Source organism: Sarcophilus harrisii, chromosome 2 (assembly GCF_902635505.1).
Source record: "Sarcophilus harrisii chromosome 2, mSarHar1.11, whole genome shotgun sequence".
NCBI classification, from domain to species: Eukaryota; Metazoa; Chordata; class Mammalia; order Dasyuromorphia; family Dasyuridae; genus Sarcophilus; species Sarcophilus harrisii.
Window position 1 is genome coordinate 140,763,580 of NC_045427.1, and position 23,706 is coordinate 140,787,285.

At 36.9% G+C, this 23,706-nt stretch overlaps 1 protein-coding gene across 1 annotated transcript in view; it reads right to left on the reverse strand.

The window, feature by feature from the left end:
- Window positions 1-204: 204 nt before the first annotated feature.
- Window positions 205-23,706, reverse strand: part of LOC111718641 (zinc finger protein 184-like) — a 77,755-nt gene continuing 54,253 nt past the window's right edge. The window contains 2 exon segments of the mRNA XM_023494810.2: window positions 205-4,208; window positions 23,232-23,244. Coding sequence (XP_023350578.2) covers window positions 3,362-4,208; window positions 23,232-23,244 — 860 coding nt within the window. The 3' untranslated portion in view covers window positions 205-3,361.

The window sequence follows — 23,706 nt, forward strand, 5'->3', positions numbered from 1 at the left end:
AAAATTTTTTTTTCAAAAGAGTCATTTAAATATTATATCCCTTGCGTTAATCTAGACAATTTATATTTGTATAAATAACCATTTCACTCAAATTATCAGAATTATTTGCACAGAGTCTTAAAGGTAGGTAAAACAAAAGTCAAGATTTAAACCAAAGTCCTTTCTATGTTCTCCACTAGATAAAAGACCCCAAAAGACCCAGAAGATCTTTCCCAACATAAAGGAATTCAAATTTATTGTAATTTACATCTTTCAGCATCTTCTATGGGGACAAAAACAACCAACATTTCCTACCCTTTGAGAAAGTTTCCAATTTTGGGCTAGCTTTCATCTCAGGTCTATAAAATGCCCTGAAGTATATATAGTCAAAATACCTTATTCTCAAGTAAGCCTGTGTCAGAATAGCATGTGCTTCTCATTTTTCTATCTCCTTGGAAATATTCCCTCAGATTCCATGAAGATTGCCACTAGATGGTGAACCTGTTCATTTTGGTTGTGACATCCACTCCACTTCCAGTCAATTTTTTTTAAACATTGTTTATCCAAGTACATACAATAATGTGACCTGCAATAACAATCACTTTTTTATGAAGTATTTTAAGAAATAATTATAAAAGAATAGGCCACCAAACTAACTCTATATGCATCTGGGATTTCATCTCCACTTGTCCTACCTCTAATTTGTTTTACTCAAATTTAAAATTAAATCTTGATATTTTTTAGGTTATAAATCCCCTGAGTTTGTAGCCCTACCAAGTTCCAGACCTTGCCTCTGGTCTACAAGCCAAAGTTTGTCCCTAGTACTTAGTCCTAATGGATTAATGTTATTTTATGCCACATTGGGAGATACAAAATTTCTTAGGGGCCTTTATAAACCATGTGTCCATTCTTAAATCAATAAAGAAAGAAGCTGGCACTTTTCCAGAATCTGAGTTCCCTACTTATATTTCTGTCCCAGTCAGGAAGTAGAGGTTTTCAAACAGAAGAAAAATTTCATTTTAACTATTGCACAACTTCCACAGTTTCCTTTTTGTAAATAGTTGTTTTAAAGGCAGACTTGCTCCTTCCTCTTTACCACTAATCTTCTGCAACCTAGAGGCTATCAGTCAATAACCAAATATTGACGGTTTATTTTCTAAACCCTGAATTTAGAAAACCATTAGCTTTTAATCCAATTAATCTTGCTGGCTTATTTAAATCTAGTTTAATGCTTCAGAACTTTGGGAGGCTTAACCTTCCTCTCTAAGCCTCTTTCCTCACTTGTGAAATATTTTAAAGATCCAATGAGAGAATCTGTAAAACATTTTGAGAACCATAAACACCTGTAAAAGTTTCAACTATTGTTTTCACAATATTAAAAAGTAGGACTCAATGACGTTTAAAAACCCTTCCAACTACCACCAAACTTTTCACATTGTTTTAAATATAGCAGATTAAATATATATATTGTTTTCTCCACGATGTTAATTTGTTTTCTTAGGATTGGGTTTGAACCAAACTAGAGTCAATTACCTCTATTGCCATATTATTACTATTGTTTACTTCATTTCAAATTTTTCTTTCATCATATCCCACTCTCAAGATACCATTTCACAATTCCTACTTTATAACTGGATATTAGCTTAGAAACAGTTTGGCACAGGGGACAGAACACTAGATGTGGGACAGAACACTAGATGTGGACCAGAAAGACCAAGTTAAAATTTTAATTCAGACACTTATTATATGGGCAAGTTACTTAGCATCTGAGCTTCAACAATCACATATAAAAAGGGATTAATAGCGTCTACCTCATAAGATTATAGTGAGGATCAAATGTATATAAAGGTGCTTTTTAAGAGAATTTTAAGAGAACAAATATTGTTATTTAGGGTTTCCTATTTCTTTAATTTCCCTTAGTAAAAATTTCTGCTCTGTACACCAGATCAACGCATAAGATTTTGGGGTATATAAAGCATCCACTCTGCATATTAGTTAAGAATGAAAAGATCTGTTATTATGACACTGCCTGGCATGATTTCTGTACTGGACCCGCAGTTAACAATAATCATGGAAAATATTAGTGGCCCAGTAGACTAGCCTTTAAGGTTGGTCCTTTTGCTCTGCCTGGAGAAGTCAAGCTCAGCCAAAGACCTGAAGATATGATTACAGCTATAAGACAGTCATAGTTTTCTCTTCAAGAGGAATTCTCTGATGTTCAGGATAGTTATGGATAAAGGTTATTCCCCCAACCAAAATGCAAACTCTTTGAATATAATAAAATGACCATATGGAGATGATGCCCTCTGTCACCATGGCCTTACTTTTTCTTCTATCATCCAGGAGTGTTAAAAGGGAGAAGGAAAACAATTCTACCCTATAGTTAACTGCTTTCTCTATTTTCCTTTCTCTGAGAATACTTTTTTCCCCTTGTCCACTGTAGCCCAGAACATAAGAAATTCAAACACACAAGAAAATTATATCAAATTCTGCAATACAACCCTGTACAGCTGAGGTAAATCACAAAAACATTCTCAAGCTACTTATCTAGGAAGCATTTAAATTATCAAAAAGTCCTTATTCTTCATTCCCTTGCTTTCTAATCTGCAAATCTTGCTATTGATTTCCAAGCTTTAGAGTTATAGTTCTTTTATTAATCTATCCTGATTCTTAATTATAAGCCCAGGTTGCATTCTTAAAATTTCCCTAAATTGCCAGGGCAGGGTCCTTTAGACTGGCCATTGGTCTAGCACACTTTGGCTTCCAAGTGGAACTTACTATTGTGAAAACCAAAGGCCTCACCAATACAAGCAATGCTCTGGATACTCTGCACAAAATTCTTTGACAGCCTTTATTTTGGTTATGGGTATTCACCTGAAGCTGCCTATATCAATAAATACTTCTTGAATTTATCTACTCCTGCTCTTTTCTCTTCTTTTTCCTCATGCCTTTGCTTTTAAATGCTTTTAATGTCTTCTGGATAGCACTTTCTCCAAAGCTTGCATTCTTTCACCTCCAGTTTTTCTAAAGTATTCCATTTCCTTGCTTAGAAAGCCTTACTCCTTTGAAGGTCACCCCACTCCCTCTCTCAGGGATTCAATAGCTCACATCACATTACTGGTATAGAGACAAGCCTGACTTTGCCAAAGAAGTCCCTCACTGTCATCCACTAAAACATTTTAAAATATGCAAGATTCCACATTTATATTCAACACACCTACATCAGGATCCCATATAGGACTACACATCAACCATAATAATTTTTTGGTGTGCATGGTCTTTTTGTAATAGCGTCTCACAGTATCCACAGCACTTTTAAACATAGTGCTAGACACATAGGAAACCCTCAAACATTTGCTGAATTCACTCATTTGTGGAATCTCTATCCAGTATGAATTCTCTTTTGTTGAGTAAATGCTGAGTGATCGCTGAAGACATTTCCATATTTACTGGTTTTACTGCTAGTGTGAGTTTTTCGATGTTGGGAGAGGGAAGAGCTCTGGCTGAAGGCTTTATCACATTCATTACACTTATAAGGTTTCTCTCCAGTATGAGTTTTCTGATGTTTTGTAAGAGATGAACTCTGACTAAAGGCTTTCTCACATTCCTTGCATTTATAGGGTTTTTCTCCAGTGTGAGTTCTCTGATGTCGTATAAGGGCTGAGCGGTCACTAAAAGCTTTCTCACAGTCATTACATTTATAAGGTTTTTCTCCAGTATGAGTCCTCTGATGTTGAGTGAGAGCAGAGCAGTAACCAAAGGCTTTCCCACATTCAGTACATTCATAAGGTTTCTCCCCAGTATGAGTCCTCTGATGCTGAATGAGTCCTGAGCGGTCACTGAAGGCTTTCCCACATTCATTACATTTATAGGGTTTTTCTCCAGTATGAATTACCTGATGTTGAGTAAGAAATGTGCTTTGACTGAAGGCTTTCCCACACTCATTACATTCATAGGGTTTCTCTCCAGTATGAATCCTCTGATGTTGAGTAAGGTATGAACTTTGATTAAAGGCTTTCCCACATTCATTACATTCGTAGGGTTTCTCTCCAGTGTGAATTATGTGATGTCGAATAAGGGCTGATCGGTGACTGAAGGCTTTTCCACATTCATTGCATTCATAGGGCTTCTCTCCAGTATGAATTCGCTGATGAAGAGTAAGGTGTATGCTCTGGCTGAAACCTTTTCCACATTCATTACATATATAGGGTTTTTCTCCAGTATGAATTCTCTGATGGAGGATAAAGGCTGAGCAGTAACTAAAGGCTTTCCCACACTCATTACATTTCCAAGGTTTCTTCCCTGCACAAAGTCTCGGGTCTTTAATCAGGTCTGAATTTTGTTTTAAGTTCTCTCCAAGTGTATCACATTTAAGTAGTCTCTCTGCTATTGGAGAGACTTTATGTGGTGTAACAATGAAAGACCTTAGGCCAAAGTTTCTCCCAAACTCAGTACACTGATAGTTTTTCTCCCCAGTAGTTTTCTTGTGAATAGCTGTATCTTGGCTTAAGTGTTTCTCATAGTTTCCCTGTTGCTCCTCTAACTGACTTTCACATTGCCAGGTTTTTTCCAAGACAGAATCCCTTTTGAGTTTTTCCATTAACACCCCATGTGATGATTCTTCGTCAGAAATGTGCTGCTTTGAAACTAATTCTTCAGTTTCAGGTCTATCCCAATCTGAAAGAAATGGAAAATACAAATATCCCTCATATTCTGTGTTAGAAGGAAATTACTTTATTTAGAAATTATCTGAATATGTCTTACATTCTTGGGGAAGGGTATCAGAGGTTGAAGATGCTGACAAAGGAGAAATGACTGTGTATTCAAGGGTAGGTGGTGTGAAGAAGCAGCTGTCAATTATTCCCCAGGTCTTTGTAAAGACACAGGATAGTGTTAATGGGGTGTTTTGATTGAGTGTGTCGAAGGAAGAATTAACATTGTACTGACATAACTTCAAGGAATCTGAGTGGCAATGTGATTGTGCTGATGGTCAAGTGGAAGTATGTAAGTTGACAGGGAACAGGAATAATTTGGAAGAGTTTTTAGTGAATGTTAGAGGAGAAACTCAATAAATGCTAAGACAAGCAAGGAGCCCCCACCTGTGGTTTCTGAGATTATGGTCAATGACTTGAGTCCTACAACAGAATGCTGTGATGAGAAGTTATCTAGATCTAATCTAATATTTCTCTGAACTTGGAGCAGACATTTTTGTAAGTAACATTTTTGTGACCAAGTGAAGAAGAGATGGTAAAAGGGGCTATAAGTAGAAAAAAATAAACAAGATATGAAATTTGGAAAAAATAATTTGAAACTTAAGCACTAGAGATTAAAAAATATGAGATTTAACAGTAACAGGAAAAGGCAGATTGAGATCAGGATGTGTCTTTTTGAAATGCCTAAATCCACCAACCTAATCCAATATAAAGTCCCATTGGAATTACTATTTACAGCCTCCTAAGCTCTAACCCTTCTTATCTATCTTGTATTTGACTGACAGACTAATCCTCCTAACACCTTTTTATCTGATTATACTCAAAAACTTCCCAATACATTCAGGATAATGCCAGACTCTTAAATTTTGCCTTCCTAGCCTTCTGTACTCTCACCTGACACTATCTCCTGATATAAATATCACATGATCCATCCCTCCCAGCAGTATCTGTGCTCTCATCCAAATCTGCCTGTTCCCTGCTGACTTCATGCCTTTGTTCATGCCAGTCTCCCTAGCAGAAATACTTTTTTCCACTTTTCTGATCTCTAAGCATCTTTCAGGAACAATTTTCAATTCAATAAACTCTACAAAGTCTTCTCCAACAATACCAGCCCATGCCAACCTTTTGATAAATTTCTAAAGTATATATGCACTATTTCTTTGGGCCCAATGAACATGTATACTTGAATTGTTGCTAAACTGTTTTAAGTATATGTGTCTTATCTCCATAACCAGTGGTTTTGGAGGACAGAGACTTGGGCCTCCATTACCTATATAATTCCCAAGTACATGGCAAAAATACTATGCATAAAGCTGGCAAAAAAAAGCAACTGTCAGGTAAGATGAGGAAGAACTAGGGCTACTAGCTAAAAAAAAAAAGTTCCAAAGATAAAGTTATTCGTATCATTTAGTACCAAATTAATCAATAACTTATTCAAAATCTATATGCCCAGAACTCGAAAGAGAAGTATAAGACATAATTGCTTCTCTCCAGCTTATGGTACAAGTATTAGAATGAGACTATCACAACAAATGTATGTGTATTATAGTAGCAGACTACTGAACTGGAGTCAGAATATCTGACTAATTCCTATGTGACTACTAACTCACTGTATGATGCTAGAGAAGTTAAGTGTGTGCCTCAAGTCCTTCCAACTCTAAAATTACATGGTTCTAGCACAGTTCTACATAAAACAGTAAGATTACCACTAAGTATATAATCAAGAGAAATATTCTGTAGCACAAACTACAAGTATATAATAGGAATTCTGAGAAAGGTGGGATTTAGCCTAGAACAAGTGAGAAAAAGATTTAAAGAACAGGCACTTAATCTGGATCTTTAAAAATAAGAAGATGAAGAGGCGAAAAGGAGAGGGACTTTTGTTATGGGGGACAGAATAGTTAAAGACTCAGATAATAGATTTTCAAGTCAGATAGCAATGAGGGGGAAAAAAGGTGAGTATTTAAGGTAGGAAGCAGGTTAAAAACAACAACAATTATAAAAATAACGTTTATATAGTGCTTAAAGGTTTATCTTCATCACAACCCTGGAAGATAAGGGCTTTATTATCTCCACTTTACAGATGAGAAAACTGAGGCAGATAAAGGCTAAATGGATTGCTGAAAATCACACAGGTACTAAATGTCTGAACCCAGATATAAACTCAGTCTTCCTGAATCCAGGCCAAGCACGCCATCCCTTGCAGCACCACCTAGCTAGGAATAACTTGAATATTACTACTGAAGACTTTAGATTTTATAAAGTAAACAACAAGAAATAGAGGTAAACAAGTCATATGATAAGGAAGAGAAAACAAACACTCAGTTTAACTGGCACACTGGTACCTCTGAGACAGTAAGAGTAAAAGCAGAAGCCCTCCCAGGACTCTATAAAGACTTATGTTAAGACGTGGACAGAATCACATTGGAGAAGGCATCATAGAAGAATTATAACTTGTAGACTTGAGAAAATAACTACATGATAAAAAGCAGACTATCAAACAAGTAAGAAAAGCAACAGGGACTATGCTATTGATTGAGTTAACATTAGGAAAGTAATATTTACCTAGATTAGCATGAACATAGCATGCATACAGGACTGCAAGACGGATGGGAGTAAGGAAAATTAGCTAGGAATTACTGAAGCAAACTATGCCAGGAGTGAGAAGGCTCTGAATTGGACAGAGGAAATTGCCATTTAATGATTTAATTCAATTCAATACCTACAATGTTCCAGGCAGACCTTTTCCTTGAGGGAATGAATAGGAAAAAATGTATATAAATATGTGATAAGTTTAGAAGAAAAGTCCAGGCAAGGTATTATGAGAAGTTTAAGGAAGAAGAAATTGTTCAGCCAAGTATATGAGAACATTCATTACATCTTAATTTTCACTTCTCCTCAGACAGGAGAATCCAATGAGAGTTCCTCCCAAAATATTTCAAAGCTACAATCCTCACCAATTAGTTGGCTTGTTATTCCCAATGACTTCCCTTATCTATCCCTACACTCACCTAGGTGGGCACCTTTGGAGTCTTCTCTCTCCAGCATCCATGGCTCTTTTCCTCGTTCCAATTGGGAGATTACATCAGGCTTAGAAATTGGAAGCCCTGTTCATAACCACAAAAAATTTACATTAAAGGTAACACAACCACTTAATATTCAGGAAAAAGAGAACATGATGGAGTAATATGGGGTAAATGGCAAGAACTTTCGAATGGTATCCATTCACAAAAAAGGTGGGGAATTGCTATGCACTTTGAAAGCAATTGTTTCCTAGCCTCCCAGTTATAAGGATGAAAGTCTCTCATAACTTCTTCAGATCTATGCATCTATGCAAAAATGCTACAACCCAAGGAGTAGCACAATAAATTTCCTATATCTTATTAGAAAACGTAAAATGATTCATGAATCCCAAAGCAAGCCAAAATTCAGCTAAATCCTAAGCCCCAGCTGTTATGGAAATAAGGATGCACAATGAATAAATTCACAAGTGGAAATTGTCCTTACCCAATAAGACCAGGTTTCTATACCTCTCCAACAATACATCTCTGTACAGGTTTCTTTGAGAAGGGTCCAATTGTTCCCACTCCTCCTGGGTAAATTTTACAGCCAATTCCTTTGATGTCAATGATTTCTGAAAGATCAAATACATTCTTGCAGTTGGCAACCAACACCAGATATGGCACAAAGCACAAAATGCTTTTTATCAGAGTTTTTTATATGCCAAGTTAAGTCTAAGCACCTATTTATTACACAATTAACACTGTACTAGACTGTCTGATAGATACAATTATAATATGAGGCATGGTCCCCAACTCTGAAGCATATAATCCTGTTGTGGCTAAACACATACGTGTGGAACAGAGCAACATAACGTAGATAATCAAGTGCAAATTGTGTGATATTGGCAAAAATGCTATGGAGATTCTAAAGAAATCTAAATACAATGGTCACGAAAGAAGTCTTTTAGAAAGTGGGATCAGAATTTGGCTGGAAGGTGTTATCAAGAAAGCATTCCAGTTACATGTAAGGTTTGAGAAAAACACAAGTAAATATATTGAGATTTAAGAGTGAGGCATGTGATTAAAAAAAAGAAAAAATTAATACACCTAAAGTCAGAACTTCATGTTAGAAAAGTTTTTACTATAGTCCCTTTCTTGTTGCCTGTTTATGCTATAATTTTTTTTCTTTTATAAACATTTTCCATCTCTAAAAAAATCTTTAGGAACAGTCCACACATGTACCAAGAGTTCTATGATGAAAACAAGAAAGGTACAAGCAGATTTTTTCAGACTAAGTCATTAGCTAAATAACTGAAAGGTATGAGAATGAGACCCTACTGTGCCATTTTACAAAAAAGCATTTGACTCAGTAGAGGAAATACAGTTCCCAACAAAGTATTTCTCATGCACATGTAAAAGATCATTTAAAATTCCTTGATGGAGCAGACACAAGGATACCATAAAGCAAAGCATAAAACAGAGGGATATGCATGTATTTATATTGCCTTTATTATAGAGGATATACTATTAAGAATCCAAATGGAAGAAAAATTCTGATGTTGAAAATATTATAAATAATCACTCAAAAGAAAAGCTTACTGATGTTGAGTGAAATGAGCAGAACCAGGAGATCATTAAACACTTCAACACCAATACTGTATAAGGATGTATTCTGATGGAAGTGGATATCTTCGACAAAGAGATCTAATTCAGTTCCAATTCAGCAATGATGGACAGAATCAGCTACACCCAGAGAAGGAACACTGGGGAATGAATGTGGACTACTTGCATTTTTGTTTTTCTTCCCAGTTATTTTTACCTTTTGAATCCAACTTTTCTTATGTAACAAGAGAACTGTACAGTTCTGCACACATATATTGTATCTAAGATATACTATAACATATGTAACATGTATAGGACTGCTTGCCATCTAGGGGAGGAGGTGGAGGGAGGGAAGGGAAAAATTGGAACAGAAGTGAGTGCAAGGGACAATGTTGTAAAAAATTACCCATGCATATGTTGTCAATAAAAAGTTATAAAATAACAAAACAAAAAAAGAAAAGCTTAATCACCAATAATGAAGCACATGGTCTCAATAGTAACCTGAATAGCTGACTAGGAAGTCTTAGGAGTTATCAGCTGATCAGTATATATTATCTTGTATAAGTACTAGACAATGGCTTGGGTCCAAAGCTGAAGAGGAAAAAGGAAACACATATGGAATGTTACATGACACTTTCAATGAGCACAAGTTGCTGATGCACAAACTGATCTTAATACCAATATTCTCTCTAACATGCCAGTATGTAAATTCTAGATCACTGTGATTTCAAACAATTAATTCTGGATAAAAAGGACAACAGAAAGATCTTTGGTAGCTTTCAAAGGATGGCTCTGAAGCAAACTGCACTATCTTGCAAATAATGACCTGAAGGCAAAAAGTTGAGTAAAGGACAAAGTCAGGCAAATGTATGAATGAAAAAAAAGATGATTTGTTCATGCAAAGAGAACAAACAGAACAAAGGTACAATGCAGGTGTTTTTCTAATGACAGCAAAAAGGTTAATACCTACAGCAATGGTTCTCACACTATTTGATCTCAGAACCCCCTTATACTCTTAAAAATTACTGAGGACCCCAAAGAGTTTTTATCAACATTTTCCACACCAAAAATTAAAGCTGATAAATGTTAACATAGATATTAACTCAAATAAAAATTACCTCTCTTTTTAAAAAATCAGTGAGAAGTGCTTTATATATTTCTGCAAATCTTAATAACAACAGAAGATAGCTGGATTCTCATATCTGTTTTTGCATTGTCTCTTACAATGTTGTTCTAGTTGAAATAAATGAAGGCTATCCAATTTCACAGAGATATATAGTTGAAAAAAGAATACTTTAACAGGAAAATCATCTCTTAGTATTGTTATAAAAATAATTTTGATTTTATGGACCCCCTGAAATTCACTCCACTGATACAGAAATTCTAGCCTGAGTGACTAAGAGAATAATTGCCTCTTGCCCATGGTCACAGTGTCATTAGGCGCCATAGACATGATTTCTTCCAAACTCTAAAACAGCCCTTTAAGTACCACACCACACAGTCACTCATAAGCTAAAATAATTTGTTAAATATGTGGGGAAAATCCAGTGTTCTGTAGGGTCCTAAGACTTTAAAAAAGGCCTTCAACATGTTAGCCAAGTCCTACATGGAGGATTTCACAAAAGTCAGGCACAAGAATCACACAGGACAAGAAGGCCTGAATGGATTAAGGAATACACTAGGATAGGAGGGCATACATCAATGTCACAGATTCACTAAAGCGCAGACAAGGGGTCATTATCATTACAAGGTATATGCTGACCATTTTTATTCTTGCAATAAATTATTAAATTCACAATTCTATATCAAGTGATTTCTTGTAAGTAGTGGTTTCCTAAACTCATTTTTCCCTAGAGCTCGATCCTATCATGTAAGTCAGTCATTGAGATACCCAGATCTGTAGAAGTGAGTCCAGACTCGGTGACTCCTGGCAGACTACGTAGGTATGCAGAGTATAAAAAGGATAGATTTGAAATGAAGACCTTATTTTGTACCCAAGTGCTAATCCTAACTCCAAGATAGGTGAGCATATTTGGAAGCTAGAACACCCCCATCATCTTTCTCTTAAAATCCCTATTCTAGTGAAATTCATTGACTAACATTAAAATTCTCAGACTTTTCTATAAGAACAAATAAGTCTTTATCAAGAATTTGTAATTTGCAAATAAATGCTTACAGATTCCATGAGGCAGAACTGTATAAAGCAAGGAAGCAGAATGAAGTATACCTTTAATAATATTAATTATCTTTTTATATTACTATTTTAAAAAGCAAAGATGCAGGGTTGTTCCCTTCTATAACTAGGAAAAGTACCATCCCAACATAGTAGGCAAGAATTATTTATCACAGTATCAGAGCTTGAAACTAGAAAGTCTCAAAGGTTTTTTCTAGTCCTAGCAAAATGGGCCCTAGCACTGCAACTGCACCATTTAAAAAAATACATATCTTTTAACTCATGAAAAGTACTTACGTTACACAAGGGAAGATAATCACTACAAATAACATGCTAGATAAATACGTGAAATAAACAGGTCTTTCCCAGTCCCATAGCCCACCCTCTTCACCTTTCCCTTGTACCTTTTCTCAGAGATTATGTCCAATTTACTCTGCATATATTTTGTAAATATTGCTGTTTCCATGTTTTCTCCTCTGTTAGAATTCGAGTTCCTTAAGGATAGGGGCTGTGTTTTTGCTTTTCTTTGTATTCCCCTATACTTAGCATAGTGCATGGCACACAGAAATGCTTAAATAACAGCTCATTGTCTTGTCATCATCAATCTTAAATGTGATTAAATCTGGGATCAAAATATACATTTTGCAAATAATACTGTATTGGGCATAAAACTGTTTTGTTTTGGAGACATGGCACTTTCTCTAGCAAAGCATTTAGAATGCATAATATAGCTTATAAAGAATCTAGGCTCACATTGTAGGTCAATCTCTCATACTTCTAGGTCAAGCAAAACATAGCTACTGCATAGTAGGTTACTTAGAAAAATGACATTTGGGGGTTGTGATAAGGTCTTGAGAAAAACAATGCAAAGAATTTTTTTTTAAATTCAAAGACATTTAAAGAAGCATTCTGGAAACATAAATTATAAGATTTGTGCAGAGAGCTTATATAATTATGAATGTTCAGAAATTGATATTATCTTATAAAGCAGGTAAGAACTGATTGGTAATTCTTACTAATAACAAGTATCATCTTACTAATTATTAAAAGATTATTTTCAAAATAACTAAAAATTGTGGATCTGAAAGGATTTCAATATCCTTTAAATAGTATTTGAAAAAACAGAAGTTATACTTTGGATATGTTTGGATGACACTTAGGTGACCACATTAAAGAAAGAACTGACAACTAAGAACATTCTAGAGGATTTGTAATATCCTAGATGTTACAAAATTAGTCGGAAATGGATGATGTTTACTTCCACCCTAAACTTAATTAGGTCAAATGATTTCTAGGGTTTGGTCACACACTAGAATTTATGTTTGGGTAGAGCAGGACTACAAAAAGGAAAACATATGGTTTCAAATATACTTAATTTGATATAAAAAATTTATCATCTTTGAGACAGTTTTTTATTCCTTGTGCTACTAAAAGATGGCAAAATTTCTATATGACGAGAATTAAATCAACACCCTTTCATCATAAAAAGTGTTCACATATTACTTCATATTCTCAGCATCTAGCATTGTCCTATATATGGAGAAGCAAATGTCTACTGAAGACGATAACTCTTAATGTGTAATCATGGATAGTATCTTCACTTTACATTAAAATTTTTATAAAAGTCACAGGGGTGGGGAATTCAGACGTCATTTTGCTGGAATATAGAACCCTCAGTATAGAAATTCCCTCCACTGATACAGAAATTCTAAGAAAATTGCCCAAGCGACTAAAAGGCTGAATGCCCTATCCATTATTTTACCAGAGGAATGATTCAAGTCCTCCTAACTCCAAAACCAGTCCTTTATGTTCTCTTTCTCACAACCTAAATAGACCTGTAAAACACGTGGGAATGAAACACTGCGATCTGTCCGATTCAACTCAACAGCTACTGAATGAATGCATATTCTACTAAGGCCCAGCTTTTTAAACTGTGAGTCTCAACTCCACATAGGAATTTGTAACTGAATGTAGGGATCACAAAATTTTGATTTATTATCAGTAAATATTTAGTTTATATGTCTATTTCATAGAGCCAAATATCCAGGGTAATATAAAAATTTATCAGGCAAAATGGGATCATGAGTAGAAAAAGTTTAAGAAGCCCTTGTAAAAGGAATTAAGTTTGACCCTGGAGAGAATCAGAAGTGTGTGGGGAATACAAAGATAAAATGAAACCATTCCTGCTCTCAAACAGGTAACATTCTTCTTCTAGAGGGAGTTGGGAAGTAAGGGGGAGATAAAAGTTGAAATGCAAGATACACACAAGAAGTATAATTTGAAATCTGGGGCAGGGCATAGAATTCTAGATGGCTTTATGGAGGTAAGAATGAGTGTATGTTGGTTAGGGAAACACTAAAGGAAGAAGGCAGAACCACTATTCAAGTATAGAATATATTTTCTATCACCAAGCTCTTTGATTAGGGCTCTCTGAGATGTGCCAGGCAAGGGAAGAAAACATATCCATTCTTCAAACAAATAAAGCATTTCAGGAAAGAAGAGAAATCATAAATCACCTGAGGCTTGGTTGTCAGAACTACAGCAGTCATTCTATCCTCCCCTGAGTTCTTCTTTTGGGAAAGGGCAAAATCTTGAGAAGGCAAAGCTAAAGGAAAAAAGAAAAAGCTTTTAAGAATAGCTCCAAAGTTAAGTTGGAAATCACCATGTGTAATAGGAGTCATTTCTGATGTATTGCAATAGTCTCCTAGTTGTTCTCCTTGCTCTAGTCTCTTTACCTAGAGGTGGTTCCAACTTCCACACAGGTGGCCCCCACCAAAAAAAAAAAAATCCTTAAGCACAGGTCTGACCACATCATTCTGCTGCTCAAGAAAAAATCAGTAGCTCCCAACTGCCTCTACATTGGAATATCTATGCTTAGGTTTGGGATTTAGAGCCCTTCATAATGTGGCTCGAGCCTCCCCTTCAAGATCTTTTATACAGAAACATTTTCCTTCTTAGAGTTTATATTTCAGCTGTTGGCTGTTTTCAGAAATCAGCATTCCATGTCACCTTCATGCTCATACATAAGATTTCCCTCCTCAGAGGTTTTAGCTTCCTTCAAAACTCACTTCATAAGTCATCTCCTAGAAGAAATCTCTAGATCACTTTGGGAATTAGTGCTCTCTGCTTCCCTCCTCAAATTTGTACACACACACACACACACACACACACACACACACGTGTTGACACATTGCATCTCCTAGCAAAATTCGTTTCTTGAAAGTAAACTTTTCTCTTTTTCTTTTTGTTTTTGTATCCTTAGCACACGTAGGAATCATACGTGTAATAGTCACATAGTCATAGCATTTTATAAATGCTAACTGATTCACTACCATACTCTTAAAGAGGGAAGTCACGTAGAAGCCAAAGAATGAATCCCACCATTTCCTAGGATTAGAGACCATGAATGCTGACTAAAGGGAACTTAATTCTGATTCTTTCCTTATCCTCATGGTAAAAGTAAAATTAGGACAGAGTGAAAGAAGGAGAATGAAATAGGTTATAACTATAATAATGTAATGAAAAGAACACAAACTCTAGCTGATTTCAATAATCAATCTTGGTCCAAAAGAACTGATTAAAAAACATACTTTCTTTCCACAGTTGAGAGGGGCAGAACATTCTTTCCAGAAGGGCCATCAAAAATCATCCTAATACAAACTCCTTAGAGGACACTAATGTCCAAAGAGGTCTAGGTTTGCTCCTGGGAATCCTCTGAATTGAGGCAGTTCCTTTTCTCCTAACTAGACATGGTCCCAGTATCTTTTATTTTATGTATCTGTTATTTTTTCTTAACCGTTTTTCTTTCTAACAAGAGAGGGTGTGATTCCAATGGTATAGATGTGGTGGTGGAAAGGTTCTATTCAGAAAAATCATCAACCAAACCTTTTTTTCCTTTAAGACAACTCAGTCCTGGTCTAGGAATCAGGACCTATGTTGTAAAGTCACATTTCTAACTCCTGTCTGCCGTATGATATACGTATGATATCCTTCAACTATGCTCCTTAAGGAAGGAAAACATACTTATGTTTTTCTGAGATTTGGATATTGATATGCAAAGAATTACTTTGTGAAACTCTTAAGAAAATGCCTTTCTAGAAAGAGCAGATTATAGAAATAAAATTATGTTCTTTCTATTAAAAATAGTTTAAAAAGCCATGAATTCCAGTCTAGACTGTCATTAACAAATGATGGAATCTTAAAAAAAAAAAAAACAAAAAAAAACACTTTTTTTTTTTAAATTCTGAAGTTAAAACCTAAAATAAAAGTAGCACTTCCTTATACATACAGTAGAAAAAATGTGAAACTGGATCTCAATTTGTTTTATGGTTTACTTTTCTTTTCAAATACATAAAATCAACATGTAATTTTAGAAGCTGCTCTATTTGTCTGATTCTTTCTGGCCTTCTTTTTGTTTTCTTCTGTACATTGTTAAAGACACTTCAATTTTTTTTTGTTTTTTTTCTTCACTATACTAGTCCCCTTTATATCATAGATACCAAAAATGGGAAGGAAAAAATAAGCCATTTCAACAGATATGCAGTTAGGTAAAACAAATACCCACGTAGTGTTGAATGTGTCTGAAAATGGATGTCTTATTTTATATCTTGGGTCCATTACTTGTATCAGCAAGTAAGTAGCATACTTCATTATGACTCCTCTAGAAACATGACTATTCATTTCATTGATCACAGTTAAGTTTATCAAAGATGTTTTTACTTATAGTATTATAATTTTTCTCCTGGTCTTAGTCCTGCTCTTTTCCCAGGTTTCTCTGAAATAGTCCCTTTCATCATTTCTTAATATTGCTACATTCATACACCATAATTTGTCATTTCCCAAATAATGGACAAACCCTTAGATTCTAATTCTTTGCTAAAACAACAACAACAAAAAAAGTTGCTATATTTATTTTTGTGCATATGGATTTTCTTCTTTCTTTGATTTCTTTGGGATATAGACATACTGTTGGTAGTGCTACCACTCACAGGATGTTTATTGTAATATCTGCAATGACTTTCATCTATTCAAACCTACTTCCTAACATGTAAAGTAGAAATGATAGATGCCCAATGGACCTCAATGAATTTCTATAAGGGTAAGATAAGAACAAAATATAAGAGTAATTTGACAAATAAAAATTTAACTCAACAAACATTTATTAAAAACCTACAATATGTAATAAAAACTTCCAATTGTGCTGAATACTAAAAATGCCAAAACAAAAATAGCAGTCTCAGCCTTCTGGAGGATCATATTCCACTGAAGGATATAATATGTACACAGATGACTAAATACAAGAAAATCTGAGGAGAGAACATTAAAATCAGAATGAGGTGCTATAGGAATAAATGGAGTTTCCTTCAGTAGTTTTCTTCAAGCAGAGGCTAAATGGCCCCTTTTCAAGTACAAAATTATGGTCAGGATTCCTTTGGGTGTGGCTTGGTCTAGATAGCCGAGTTTCCTTCCAAAAATAAAATTCTAAAATTTTTAAAAGACTTGCCATAAGATGAAGTATATGCAATGAACTTTAAAGGAAGAAACGGATTCTAAGAGGCCAGTCAGTAAACAAGCATTTGTTAAACACTTACTATGTGCTGGTCCTGTGGTAAAAACTGGAGAGGAGGGCAGTAATAAAAAAAAGGAGCTCACATTCTAAGAGGTGCAAGAGATGTAAATAAATACATACAAGATTCATAGAGAATAGATGTAGGTTATCTAAGAGAAAGGGCTCAGGCAGCTAAGAAAACTGACAAAAGCCTACTGCAGAAGATAACATCTGAGCTGACTTGAAGAAAGCCAGGGATAAGAGGCAGATGTAAGAAAAAGAAAAAAAATGTTATGGGCATGAGATCCATCCAGCGTATAGGCAGAAAGACAGGAGATGGAATATTATGGAAAAGAGAAGCAAGTACTCTAGTATAACTAGACTGTGAAATACTAGAGGGAAGCCAAACCAAATAAGACTGGAAGTCAGAAAGGGACCCGTTTGTGAAAAACTTTAAACGTCAAACCAAATAACTTTCTATTTGATTTTACAGATAATAGGGATCCAATAGAGTTCAGTGAGGGGAGAAGGTGGCATGTGTAATATGGTCAGACTTAAGAACTAGGGTGATTGCTGTGTAAGTACAGAAAAGAAAACAGACAAGAGATGCCATGAAGGTATTAACAAAAAGATCTGACAAAGGATTTTATGTGTAGGATGAGTGAGGCATTGAGGATGACATACAAGTTGCAAATCTGGTGAATAAAGAGGATAATGGCAGCGAATGGGAACGCAAGAGGGACAGGTTTAATTTGAATATGTGGAATTTGAGATGCTCATGAGACATACAGTTCAAGATATTTAAAAGGCAGTTGGGGATATGGGACTGGATCTCAGGAGACTAGGCCTAGATATATTGATCTGGCAGTCATCGACATAAAGATGATCAGTAAACCCATGGGACTTGAAGAGATCACCAAGTAAGATAGTACGAAAGAAAAAGACCCCATGACTAATGGGTGTACTACAGAGGATAAAACAGTAAAAGAGAATAAGAAGAGGCAATCAGCTGGGTAGGAGGAAAACCACCCAGAGTGCAGTGTTATAAAAATCTGGAGAGACCATCCAGGAGAAAGTGAACTGTAAAAAACTGTTCAAAAAAGTTCAAGGATAAGGATTAAGCAAAAACCAACTAAAAGATCATTGGTAACTTTGGAGAGAATTTTCAGATGACGCCTAGATTAGAAACTGTATTGCAGAGGGTTAATAAGAGCGGTCAGAGGAAGCAAGGTACCACATAGTGTTCTCTTTTTCAGGTTTAGCTGAGAGGGGAAGGAAAGATAAAGGATAACTAGAAAGGTTGGTAGGATCAAGTATCTTTTAAGAATGAAAGAGACATAGGGATATTTGTAGGTATCAAGAAAGGAGACAGTGTAGATTAAAGAAGATTAAAAAGAGACTAAGAATTAGACCAAAGATTAGAAAGAAGTTGGACAATCTTTTGTAAGATATGGTATGGAGAGGATTCCTTTTGTGCATAAGTTAGGATAAATGACCACTAAAGTCCAATACTTAAATTTCGTGATTTTCAAATTCTGTATAATAATGGGGGCACACAAACTGGTAGAGACAGTAAAAGAGAAAAGAATCAAGAGTATACATAAAGGAGCTAACCTTGATAATGAGAAAGACCACTGCTTCATTAAAGATTGGAATGAAAAGTAGAAGATGTACGATGGATATGAAATGAGAAAGAGAAGCGGAAGCTCTTGTCAAATGAACTTTTTTTTCAGTGAAGTCTGAAATAATGCTCTCAGCTGAGAAGGCAGAGAGAGGTAATGCACTGGGCAACTTAAAAGGTTTGGAATAGATGCTGTGTACAAATGAATAAACAATCAATTATAGAAAGTTGAAGGATTGTCTTGCTTTGGTGAGAATCTGGCCGACATTCAATATCTGTATCACTGTAATGGGGAGAGTATAAAGAGAGATAGGAGAATGTTAGTCATTAAAGGATGAGTTCAAGCAGGGAAAGGGGAAGAAAACCACTGAAAGAGAGAGATGAGGCTGTTCTAAACCATTTCTCAAGGCCTACTGAAAATAGATATAGCCTAGCATGAAGTCTGTGTGCATAAAGAGAAGTAATACAAAATAAGTTTGGAAAATAGAGACTAGAGACACACTAACCAAGTTGAGGTGTTTGTATTTTAGCCTAAAACAGAGAATCACTAATTCCCTATTGGAGTAAAAAGCTTAGAAAGGATCAGAATGACTTAAGTATCCTTGACTTCCAAATCTAGTATAAGTGTAACTAACCAATGAACTACAGTCTTCATCCTTGAACTTAGGAGAGTACAACATGGTATGCTAATAAAAAAAAAAGGTAAAACTAAATTGGAAAAGTGAAACTCATTGGAAATCCCTAACATACTACTTACCAAGTTTCCTAGTCTTTAATTTACAATACCCAGTAGCTTCTGTGAAGTGTTTTCTACTTTCCATATTCAAGATAAATCCTGCTCTACTCAACAACATCCTTCAATTCTTACCTCTCTCTCCAAGAGTTTGAGGTAATTTTTCCATGGTCACCCTTTCTTGCTGCCTTGGCTTAATTTCATTCAAGTCCTGATCTCCCAGATGTAATTTAAAAAAAAAAAAAACAAAAAACAAAAAAAACACCTTCTCTAGTGCCAAACTTGCTGTTTCTAGCAGTCAGGTATGTCTCCTTCCTAGGAAGAATTATGATTGTGAAGGTTATATTCTACTTTCATTCTTAAATTTCCAATTTGTCCATCTGAGATGGGGATTTTGTAGTTTCAGGAGATTTCTTCAGTTAGGCTTTTTTTTTCCTGAAGTTCACATTTCTTTCCTGCAGTTAGTCAAATTTTGTGGAATACCCAAACTGGTCTTCCTGGTTTCTATCAAGAGCTACCAGGAGGATTAAGAAAGTTGCTCATGACAGGACATTGTCGACTAAAGTTATCCATCAGTGTTATCCATGGCGCTTGAAGAGGTAGCCCAGAGATCCTGGAACACACAAACGAGAAGAAAAGCATCAAGTGACCAGGAACTGTCTTCAAACAGACATACGAGAGCTAATTCAAAAACGCACATGATATAATATTAACTAATGCTCTAGACACGGAATTAGGAAAACATGAGTTTGAATACCACCTCAGGCAGTTACTATTGCCAAAAGCGAATTCTGGAGTGAAAATAGCTGATTCCACTTTGTGATACCATCTCTTTCACTCACTATCTCCCTTTCTATAATCTCTTTACAATCTAGAATAATTCCAGGAATCTAGAATAATTCCAGGAACTCGTCCACTTCTCTTTATTCATCTAATAAGGCATATAATTGGAGTTTAACATTAACAAGTGCTAATTAAGTAACTGATAAAGAAAATTGTCTTCTCCCAATTTGAAATAAATGACTATACTAAAGATCCTTTTAACAGTTGTCATTTTTTTTCCTTTTACTAAAAATGTACCTTTTCCTTTCAACATATCCTACTTGATCTTACCCAAAACACTGCATCAAAGAGCAGAGAGAGAGAGAGTGAAAGAGAGATGTTTACGTGTATGTCATCTGTAGAACTGTGGAAAATACATGTATATCACTTACTGATAATGTAGGTCACATTCTGGAGTGCTTAAGTAACCATGCAATGGCTAGCAACAACTCTGAAAATTCTGTGTGACCCTAGCCGAGGTAAATTATTTAACCAGACTGTTTCATCTGTAAAATGGGGATAATAAAAGCAAAGCATCTACATCACATGATAGTTGGATGAGGCTCAAAACAGATTATAGGTCAAGTACTTTGCATACCTTAAAATCCCATCAAAGGTAGACTTTGTACCACAAAAGGCACTTTTTCTACAACTGTTTTATAAAATAGGTGCACAAGCACTCATATATCAAGACACACAAACTTTCCAAACTCTTCTTTTGGCAAGCCATCATAGCATCCTACATCTTGGGCTGAAAGGGACCTCAGAAGCGGTCCAAGCCAAATCTCATATTTATAACTAAGGAAACTGAGATGCTACAGAGATTTCGTGACCTGTCCAAATGAAACGTGTTGTGGTCCCTTTAAAAAACTCTGTTTCCTGATTGTAAACTGCTTGCATTTTTGTTCTTCTTCCCGGGTTATTTTTACCTTCTGAATCCAATTCTCCCTGAGCAACAAAAAAACTGTTTGGTTCTGCACACAGATATTGTATCCAAGATCTACTGTAATCTATTTAACATGTATCGGACTGCTTGCTATCTTGGGAAGGGGGTGGAGGGAGGGAGGGGAAAAATCGGAACAGAAGTGAGTGCAAGGGATAATGTTGTAAAAAAATTACCCTGTCATGGGTTCTGTCAATAAAAAGTTATTAAAAAAAAAAAATAGAACACTCACAAAAATAAATAAATAAATAAATCTGCCAGACTCATTAGATAAAAAAATAATAATAATAAAGGGAGATCTAAATATTTGTGGAGATAGTGTTCATGAATAGACCTAAACAATAAAATAAAAATAACAATTAAAAAAAAAAAAAACTATTTCCTATTGATCTGTGATTCCTTTATTTCCAGCCCCTCCAGGCTGAGGCATTTCAGTCCAGGAAGCCAGGGCTTTTGATTCACAAATCCTGGTCAAAAGCACCCCTTTGAATTTCAATAGGAGATCCGGGCTTGTTCCGGTGAGATCTGAGCCAAATTGGGCTCTCCCGCTCCTGCTCGGGTAGTCCCAGCCCCCATTCAGATGATCAGCTCTGGTTTCCCAACCCCCACCAAGACGAGCAATATAATGACTTTCCATCAACTAAGGCCTTTGCAGAGGGACCTTGGCAGTTCCCTTTGCTGCCAGGGCCTTCTGCCCACTGAGAGCTGCATTCTCAGTGCAAAACTCCATTCTCCAAAGATCTGCCCGCTGGATAACATTCTTTTCCAGGGCCATTCTCTCTTTATCCTCACCTAGTTCCCTAACCAGACTGTATGCTTCCAATCCCCTTCTATCAATCTAGGTTTTCGGGTCTGTACATTCCTTTACGGAGGGAGACTCTCTGCGGCCCCAAAACTCCCTACCCTCGCGCCGAGTGCCAAGGGGGGCGCGGGGAGCCAAACCTCTCCCTTTGGTTCCCTGAACCCCGAAGCTGCCGCTGGACCTTACCGTGTAACTCCCTGCCCACCAGGAACCCTAATCTCATTTGGGCAACCTCATCACAAAGCCGCACAGAGGCAGGATCTAAATACCTCACTAACAAGGATAACCACAGGTAACATCTAGACAACGCTCACTTCGCACCGAGAGGTACGCGCAACTCTGAGCCCCATTTAACGGAAGGAAAAACGGGGACGGACTGGGTTAGGCGACTTGCCCGGGGTCCCTCGGCTCGGGATGGGCCTGAATTCGAACTCGGGTCCCCCTGACTCCAGCCGCCACGGAACCACCCCGCTGGCCAGGCTGGCGGGTTCCGAACTTATTACTCTTTCTCTTTCCGCCGTGGTCATTACGTCCCCACACCGGGCCCCGGGAGTCGCGGGGCGGCCGCACTAATTCAAACGCAGCCACACAGCTTCGTATCAGCGCACACTGAGCAGTTACGCCCCAAGGCGGTCCCGTAACACATGCGCAAGCACATGCCAGGAACGAGGGAGGCGCACGGCGCCTGCGCACATCCTCACGCTCAGCCCCTCCCCCAAGCACTAAATCAGAGCCAAAGGCTCCCGTCGCGGCGCCGGAGGTTAAGCCCTGGTTCACCGGTACAAGGGGAAAGCAGGAGCTTCTTCCTCCGATCTCTGTCCCTTTCTCTCTCCTCCCCCATCTCGAGGACACACACCCTCTTACATACTCTCCGGATTTAACTCACCTCCCACGCGGGAGCCGGACCAGACTAACAAAAGGACCTACGTGAGACCGGAAACGGAATTGCCTTTGGCTCTAAGGACCCCCTTTCACAACACTCCCCCCCCCTTATCTGCCCGAACTACAATTCCCAGAATGCTTCGGCTAAGTTACTTCCGGTTCCCATCTTCCCATGTCCCACAAAGACCCAGCGAGGCGAAATTGGGAAGGATTTCTTTGATGTCCGGTTGCTCCTTCGCGTTAAATCTAATCCCTCTGCCTTCCCCGGCCTCAGGACCCGTTCGGAAGTTTTGCTTGGATCATAGGAACTGCTCCTGCGCAGCTGCGGTCCAGCAAGTAAAGACGCGTCGCGGGACGCTGGAGGTGGGTGACGGTTACCATGGAAACCAGCCCCGCATCCCGGCGGAGAAACTTATTTTTCCCGGCTCCTTGGGAAGAGTGGCCTGGGGCAAAAGTGAATTGTCCTCTCTTCCCTTTACCTGTTTGTTGTTTGTACCTAGCGGATAAAGAGATTGGAATCCCAACTAAATCTTTTTTTTTTTTTTTTTTAATTTAATACCCTTTTATTTACAGGATATATGCATGGGTAACTTTATAGCGTTAACAATTGCCAAACCTCTTGTTCCAATTTTTCCCCTCCTTCCCCCCACCCCCTCCCCTAGATGGCAGGATGACCAGTAGATGTTAAATATATTAAAATATAAATTAGATACACAATAAGTATACCCGACCAAAACGTTATTTTGCTGTACAAAAAGAATCAGACTCTGAAATATTGTACAATTAGCTTGTGAAGGAAATCAAAAATGCAGGTGTGCATAAATATAGGGATTGGGAATTCAATGTAATGGTTTTTAGTCATCTCGCAGAGTTCTTTTTCTGGGCAA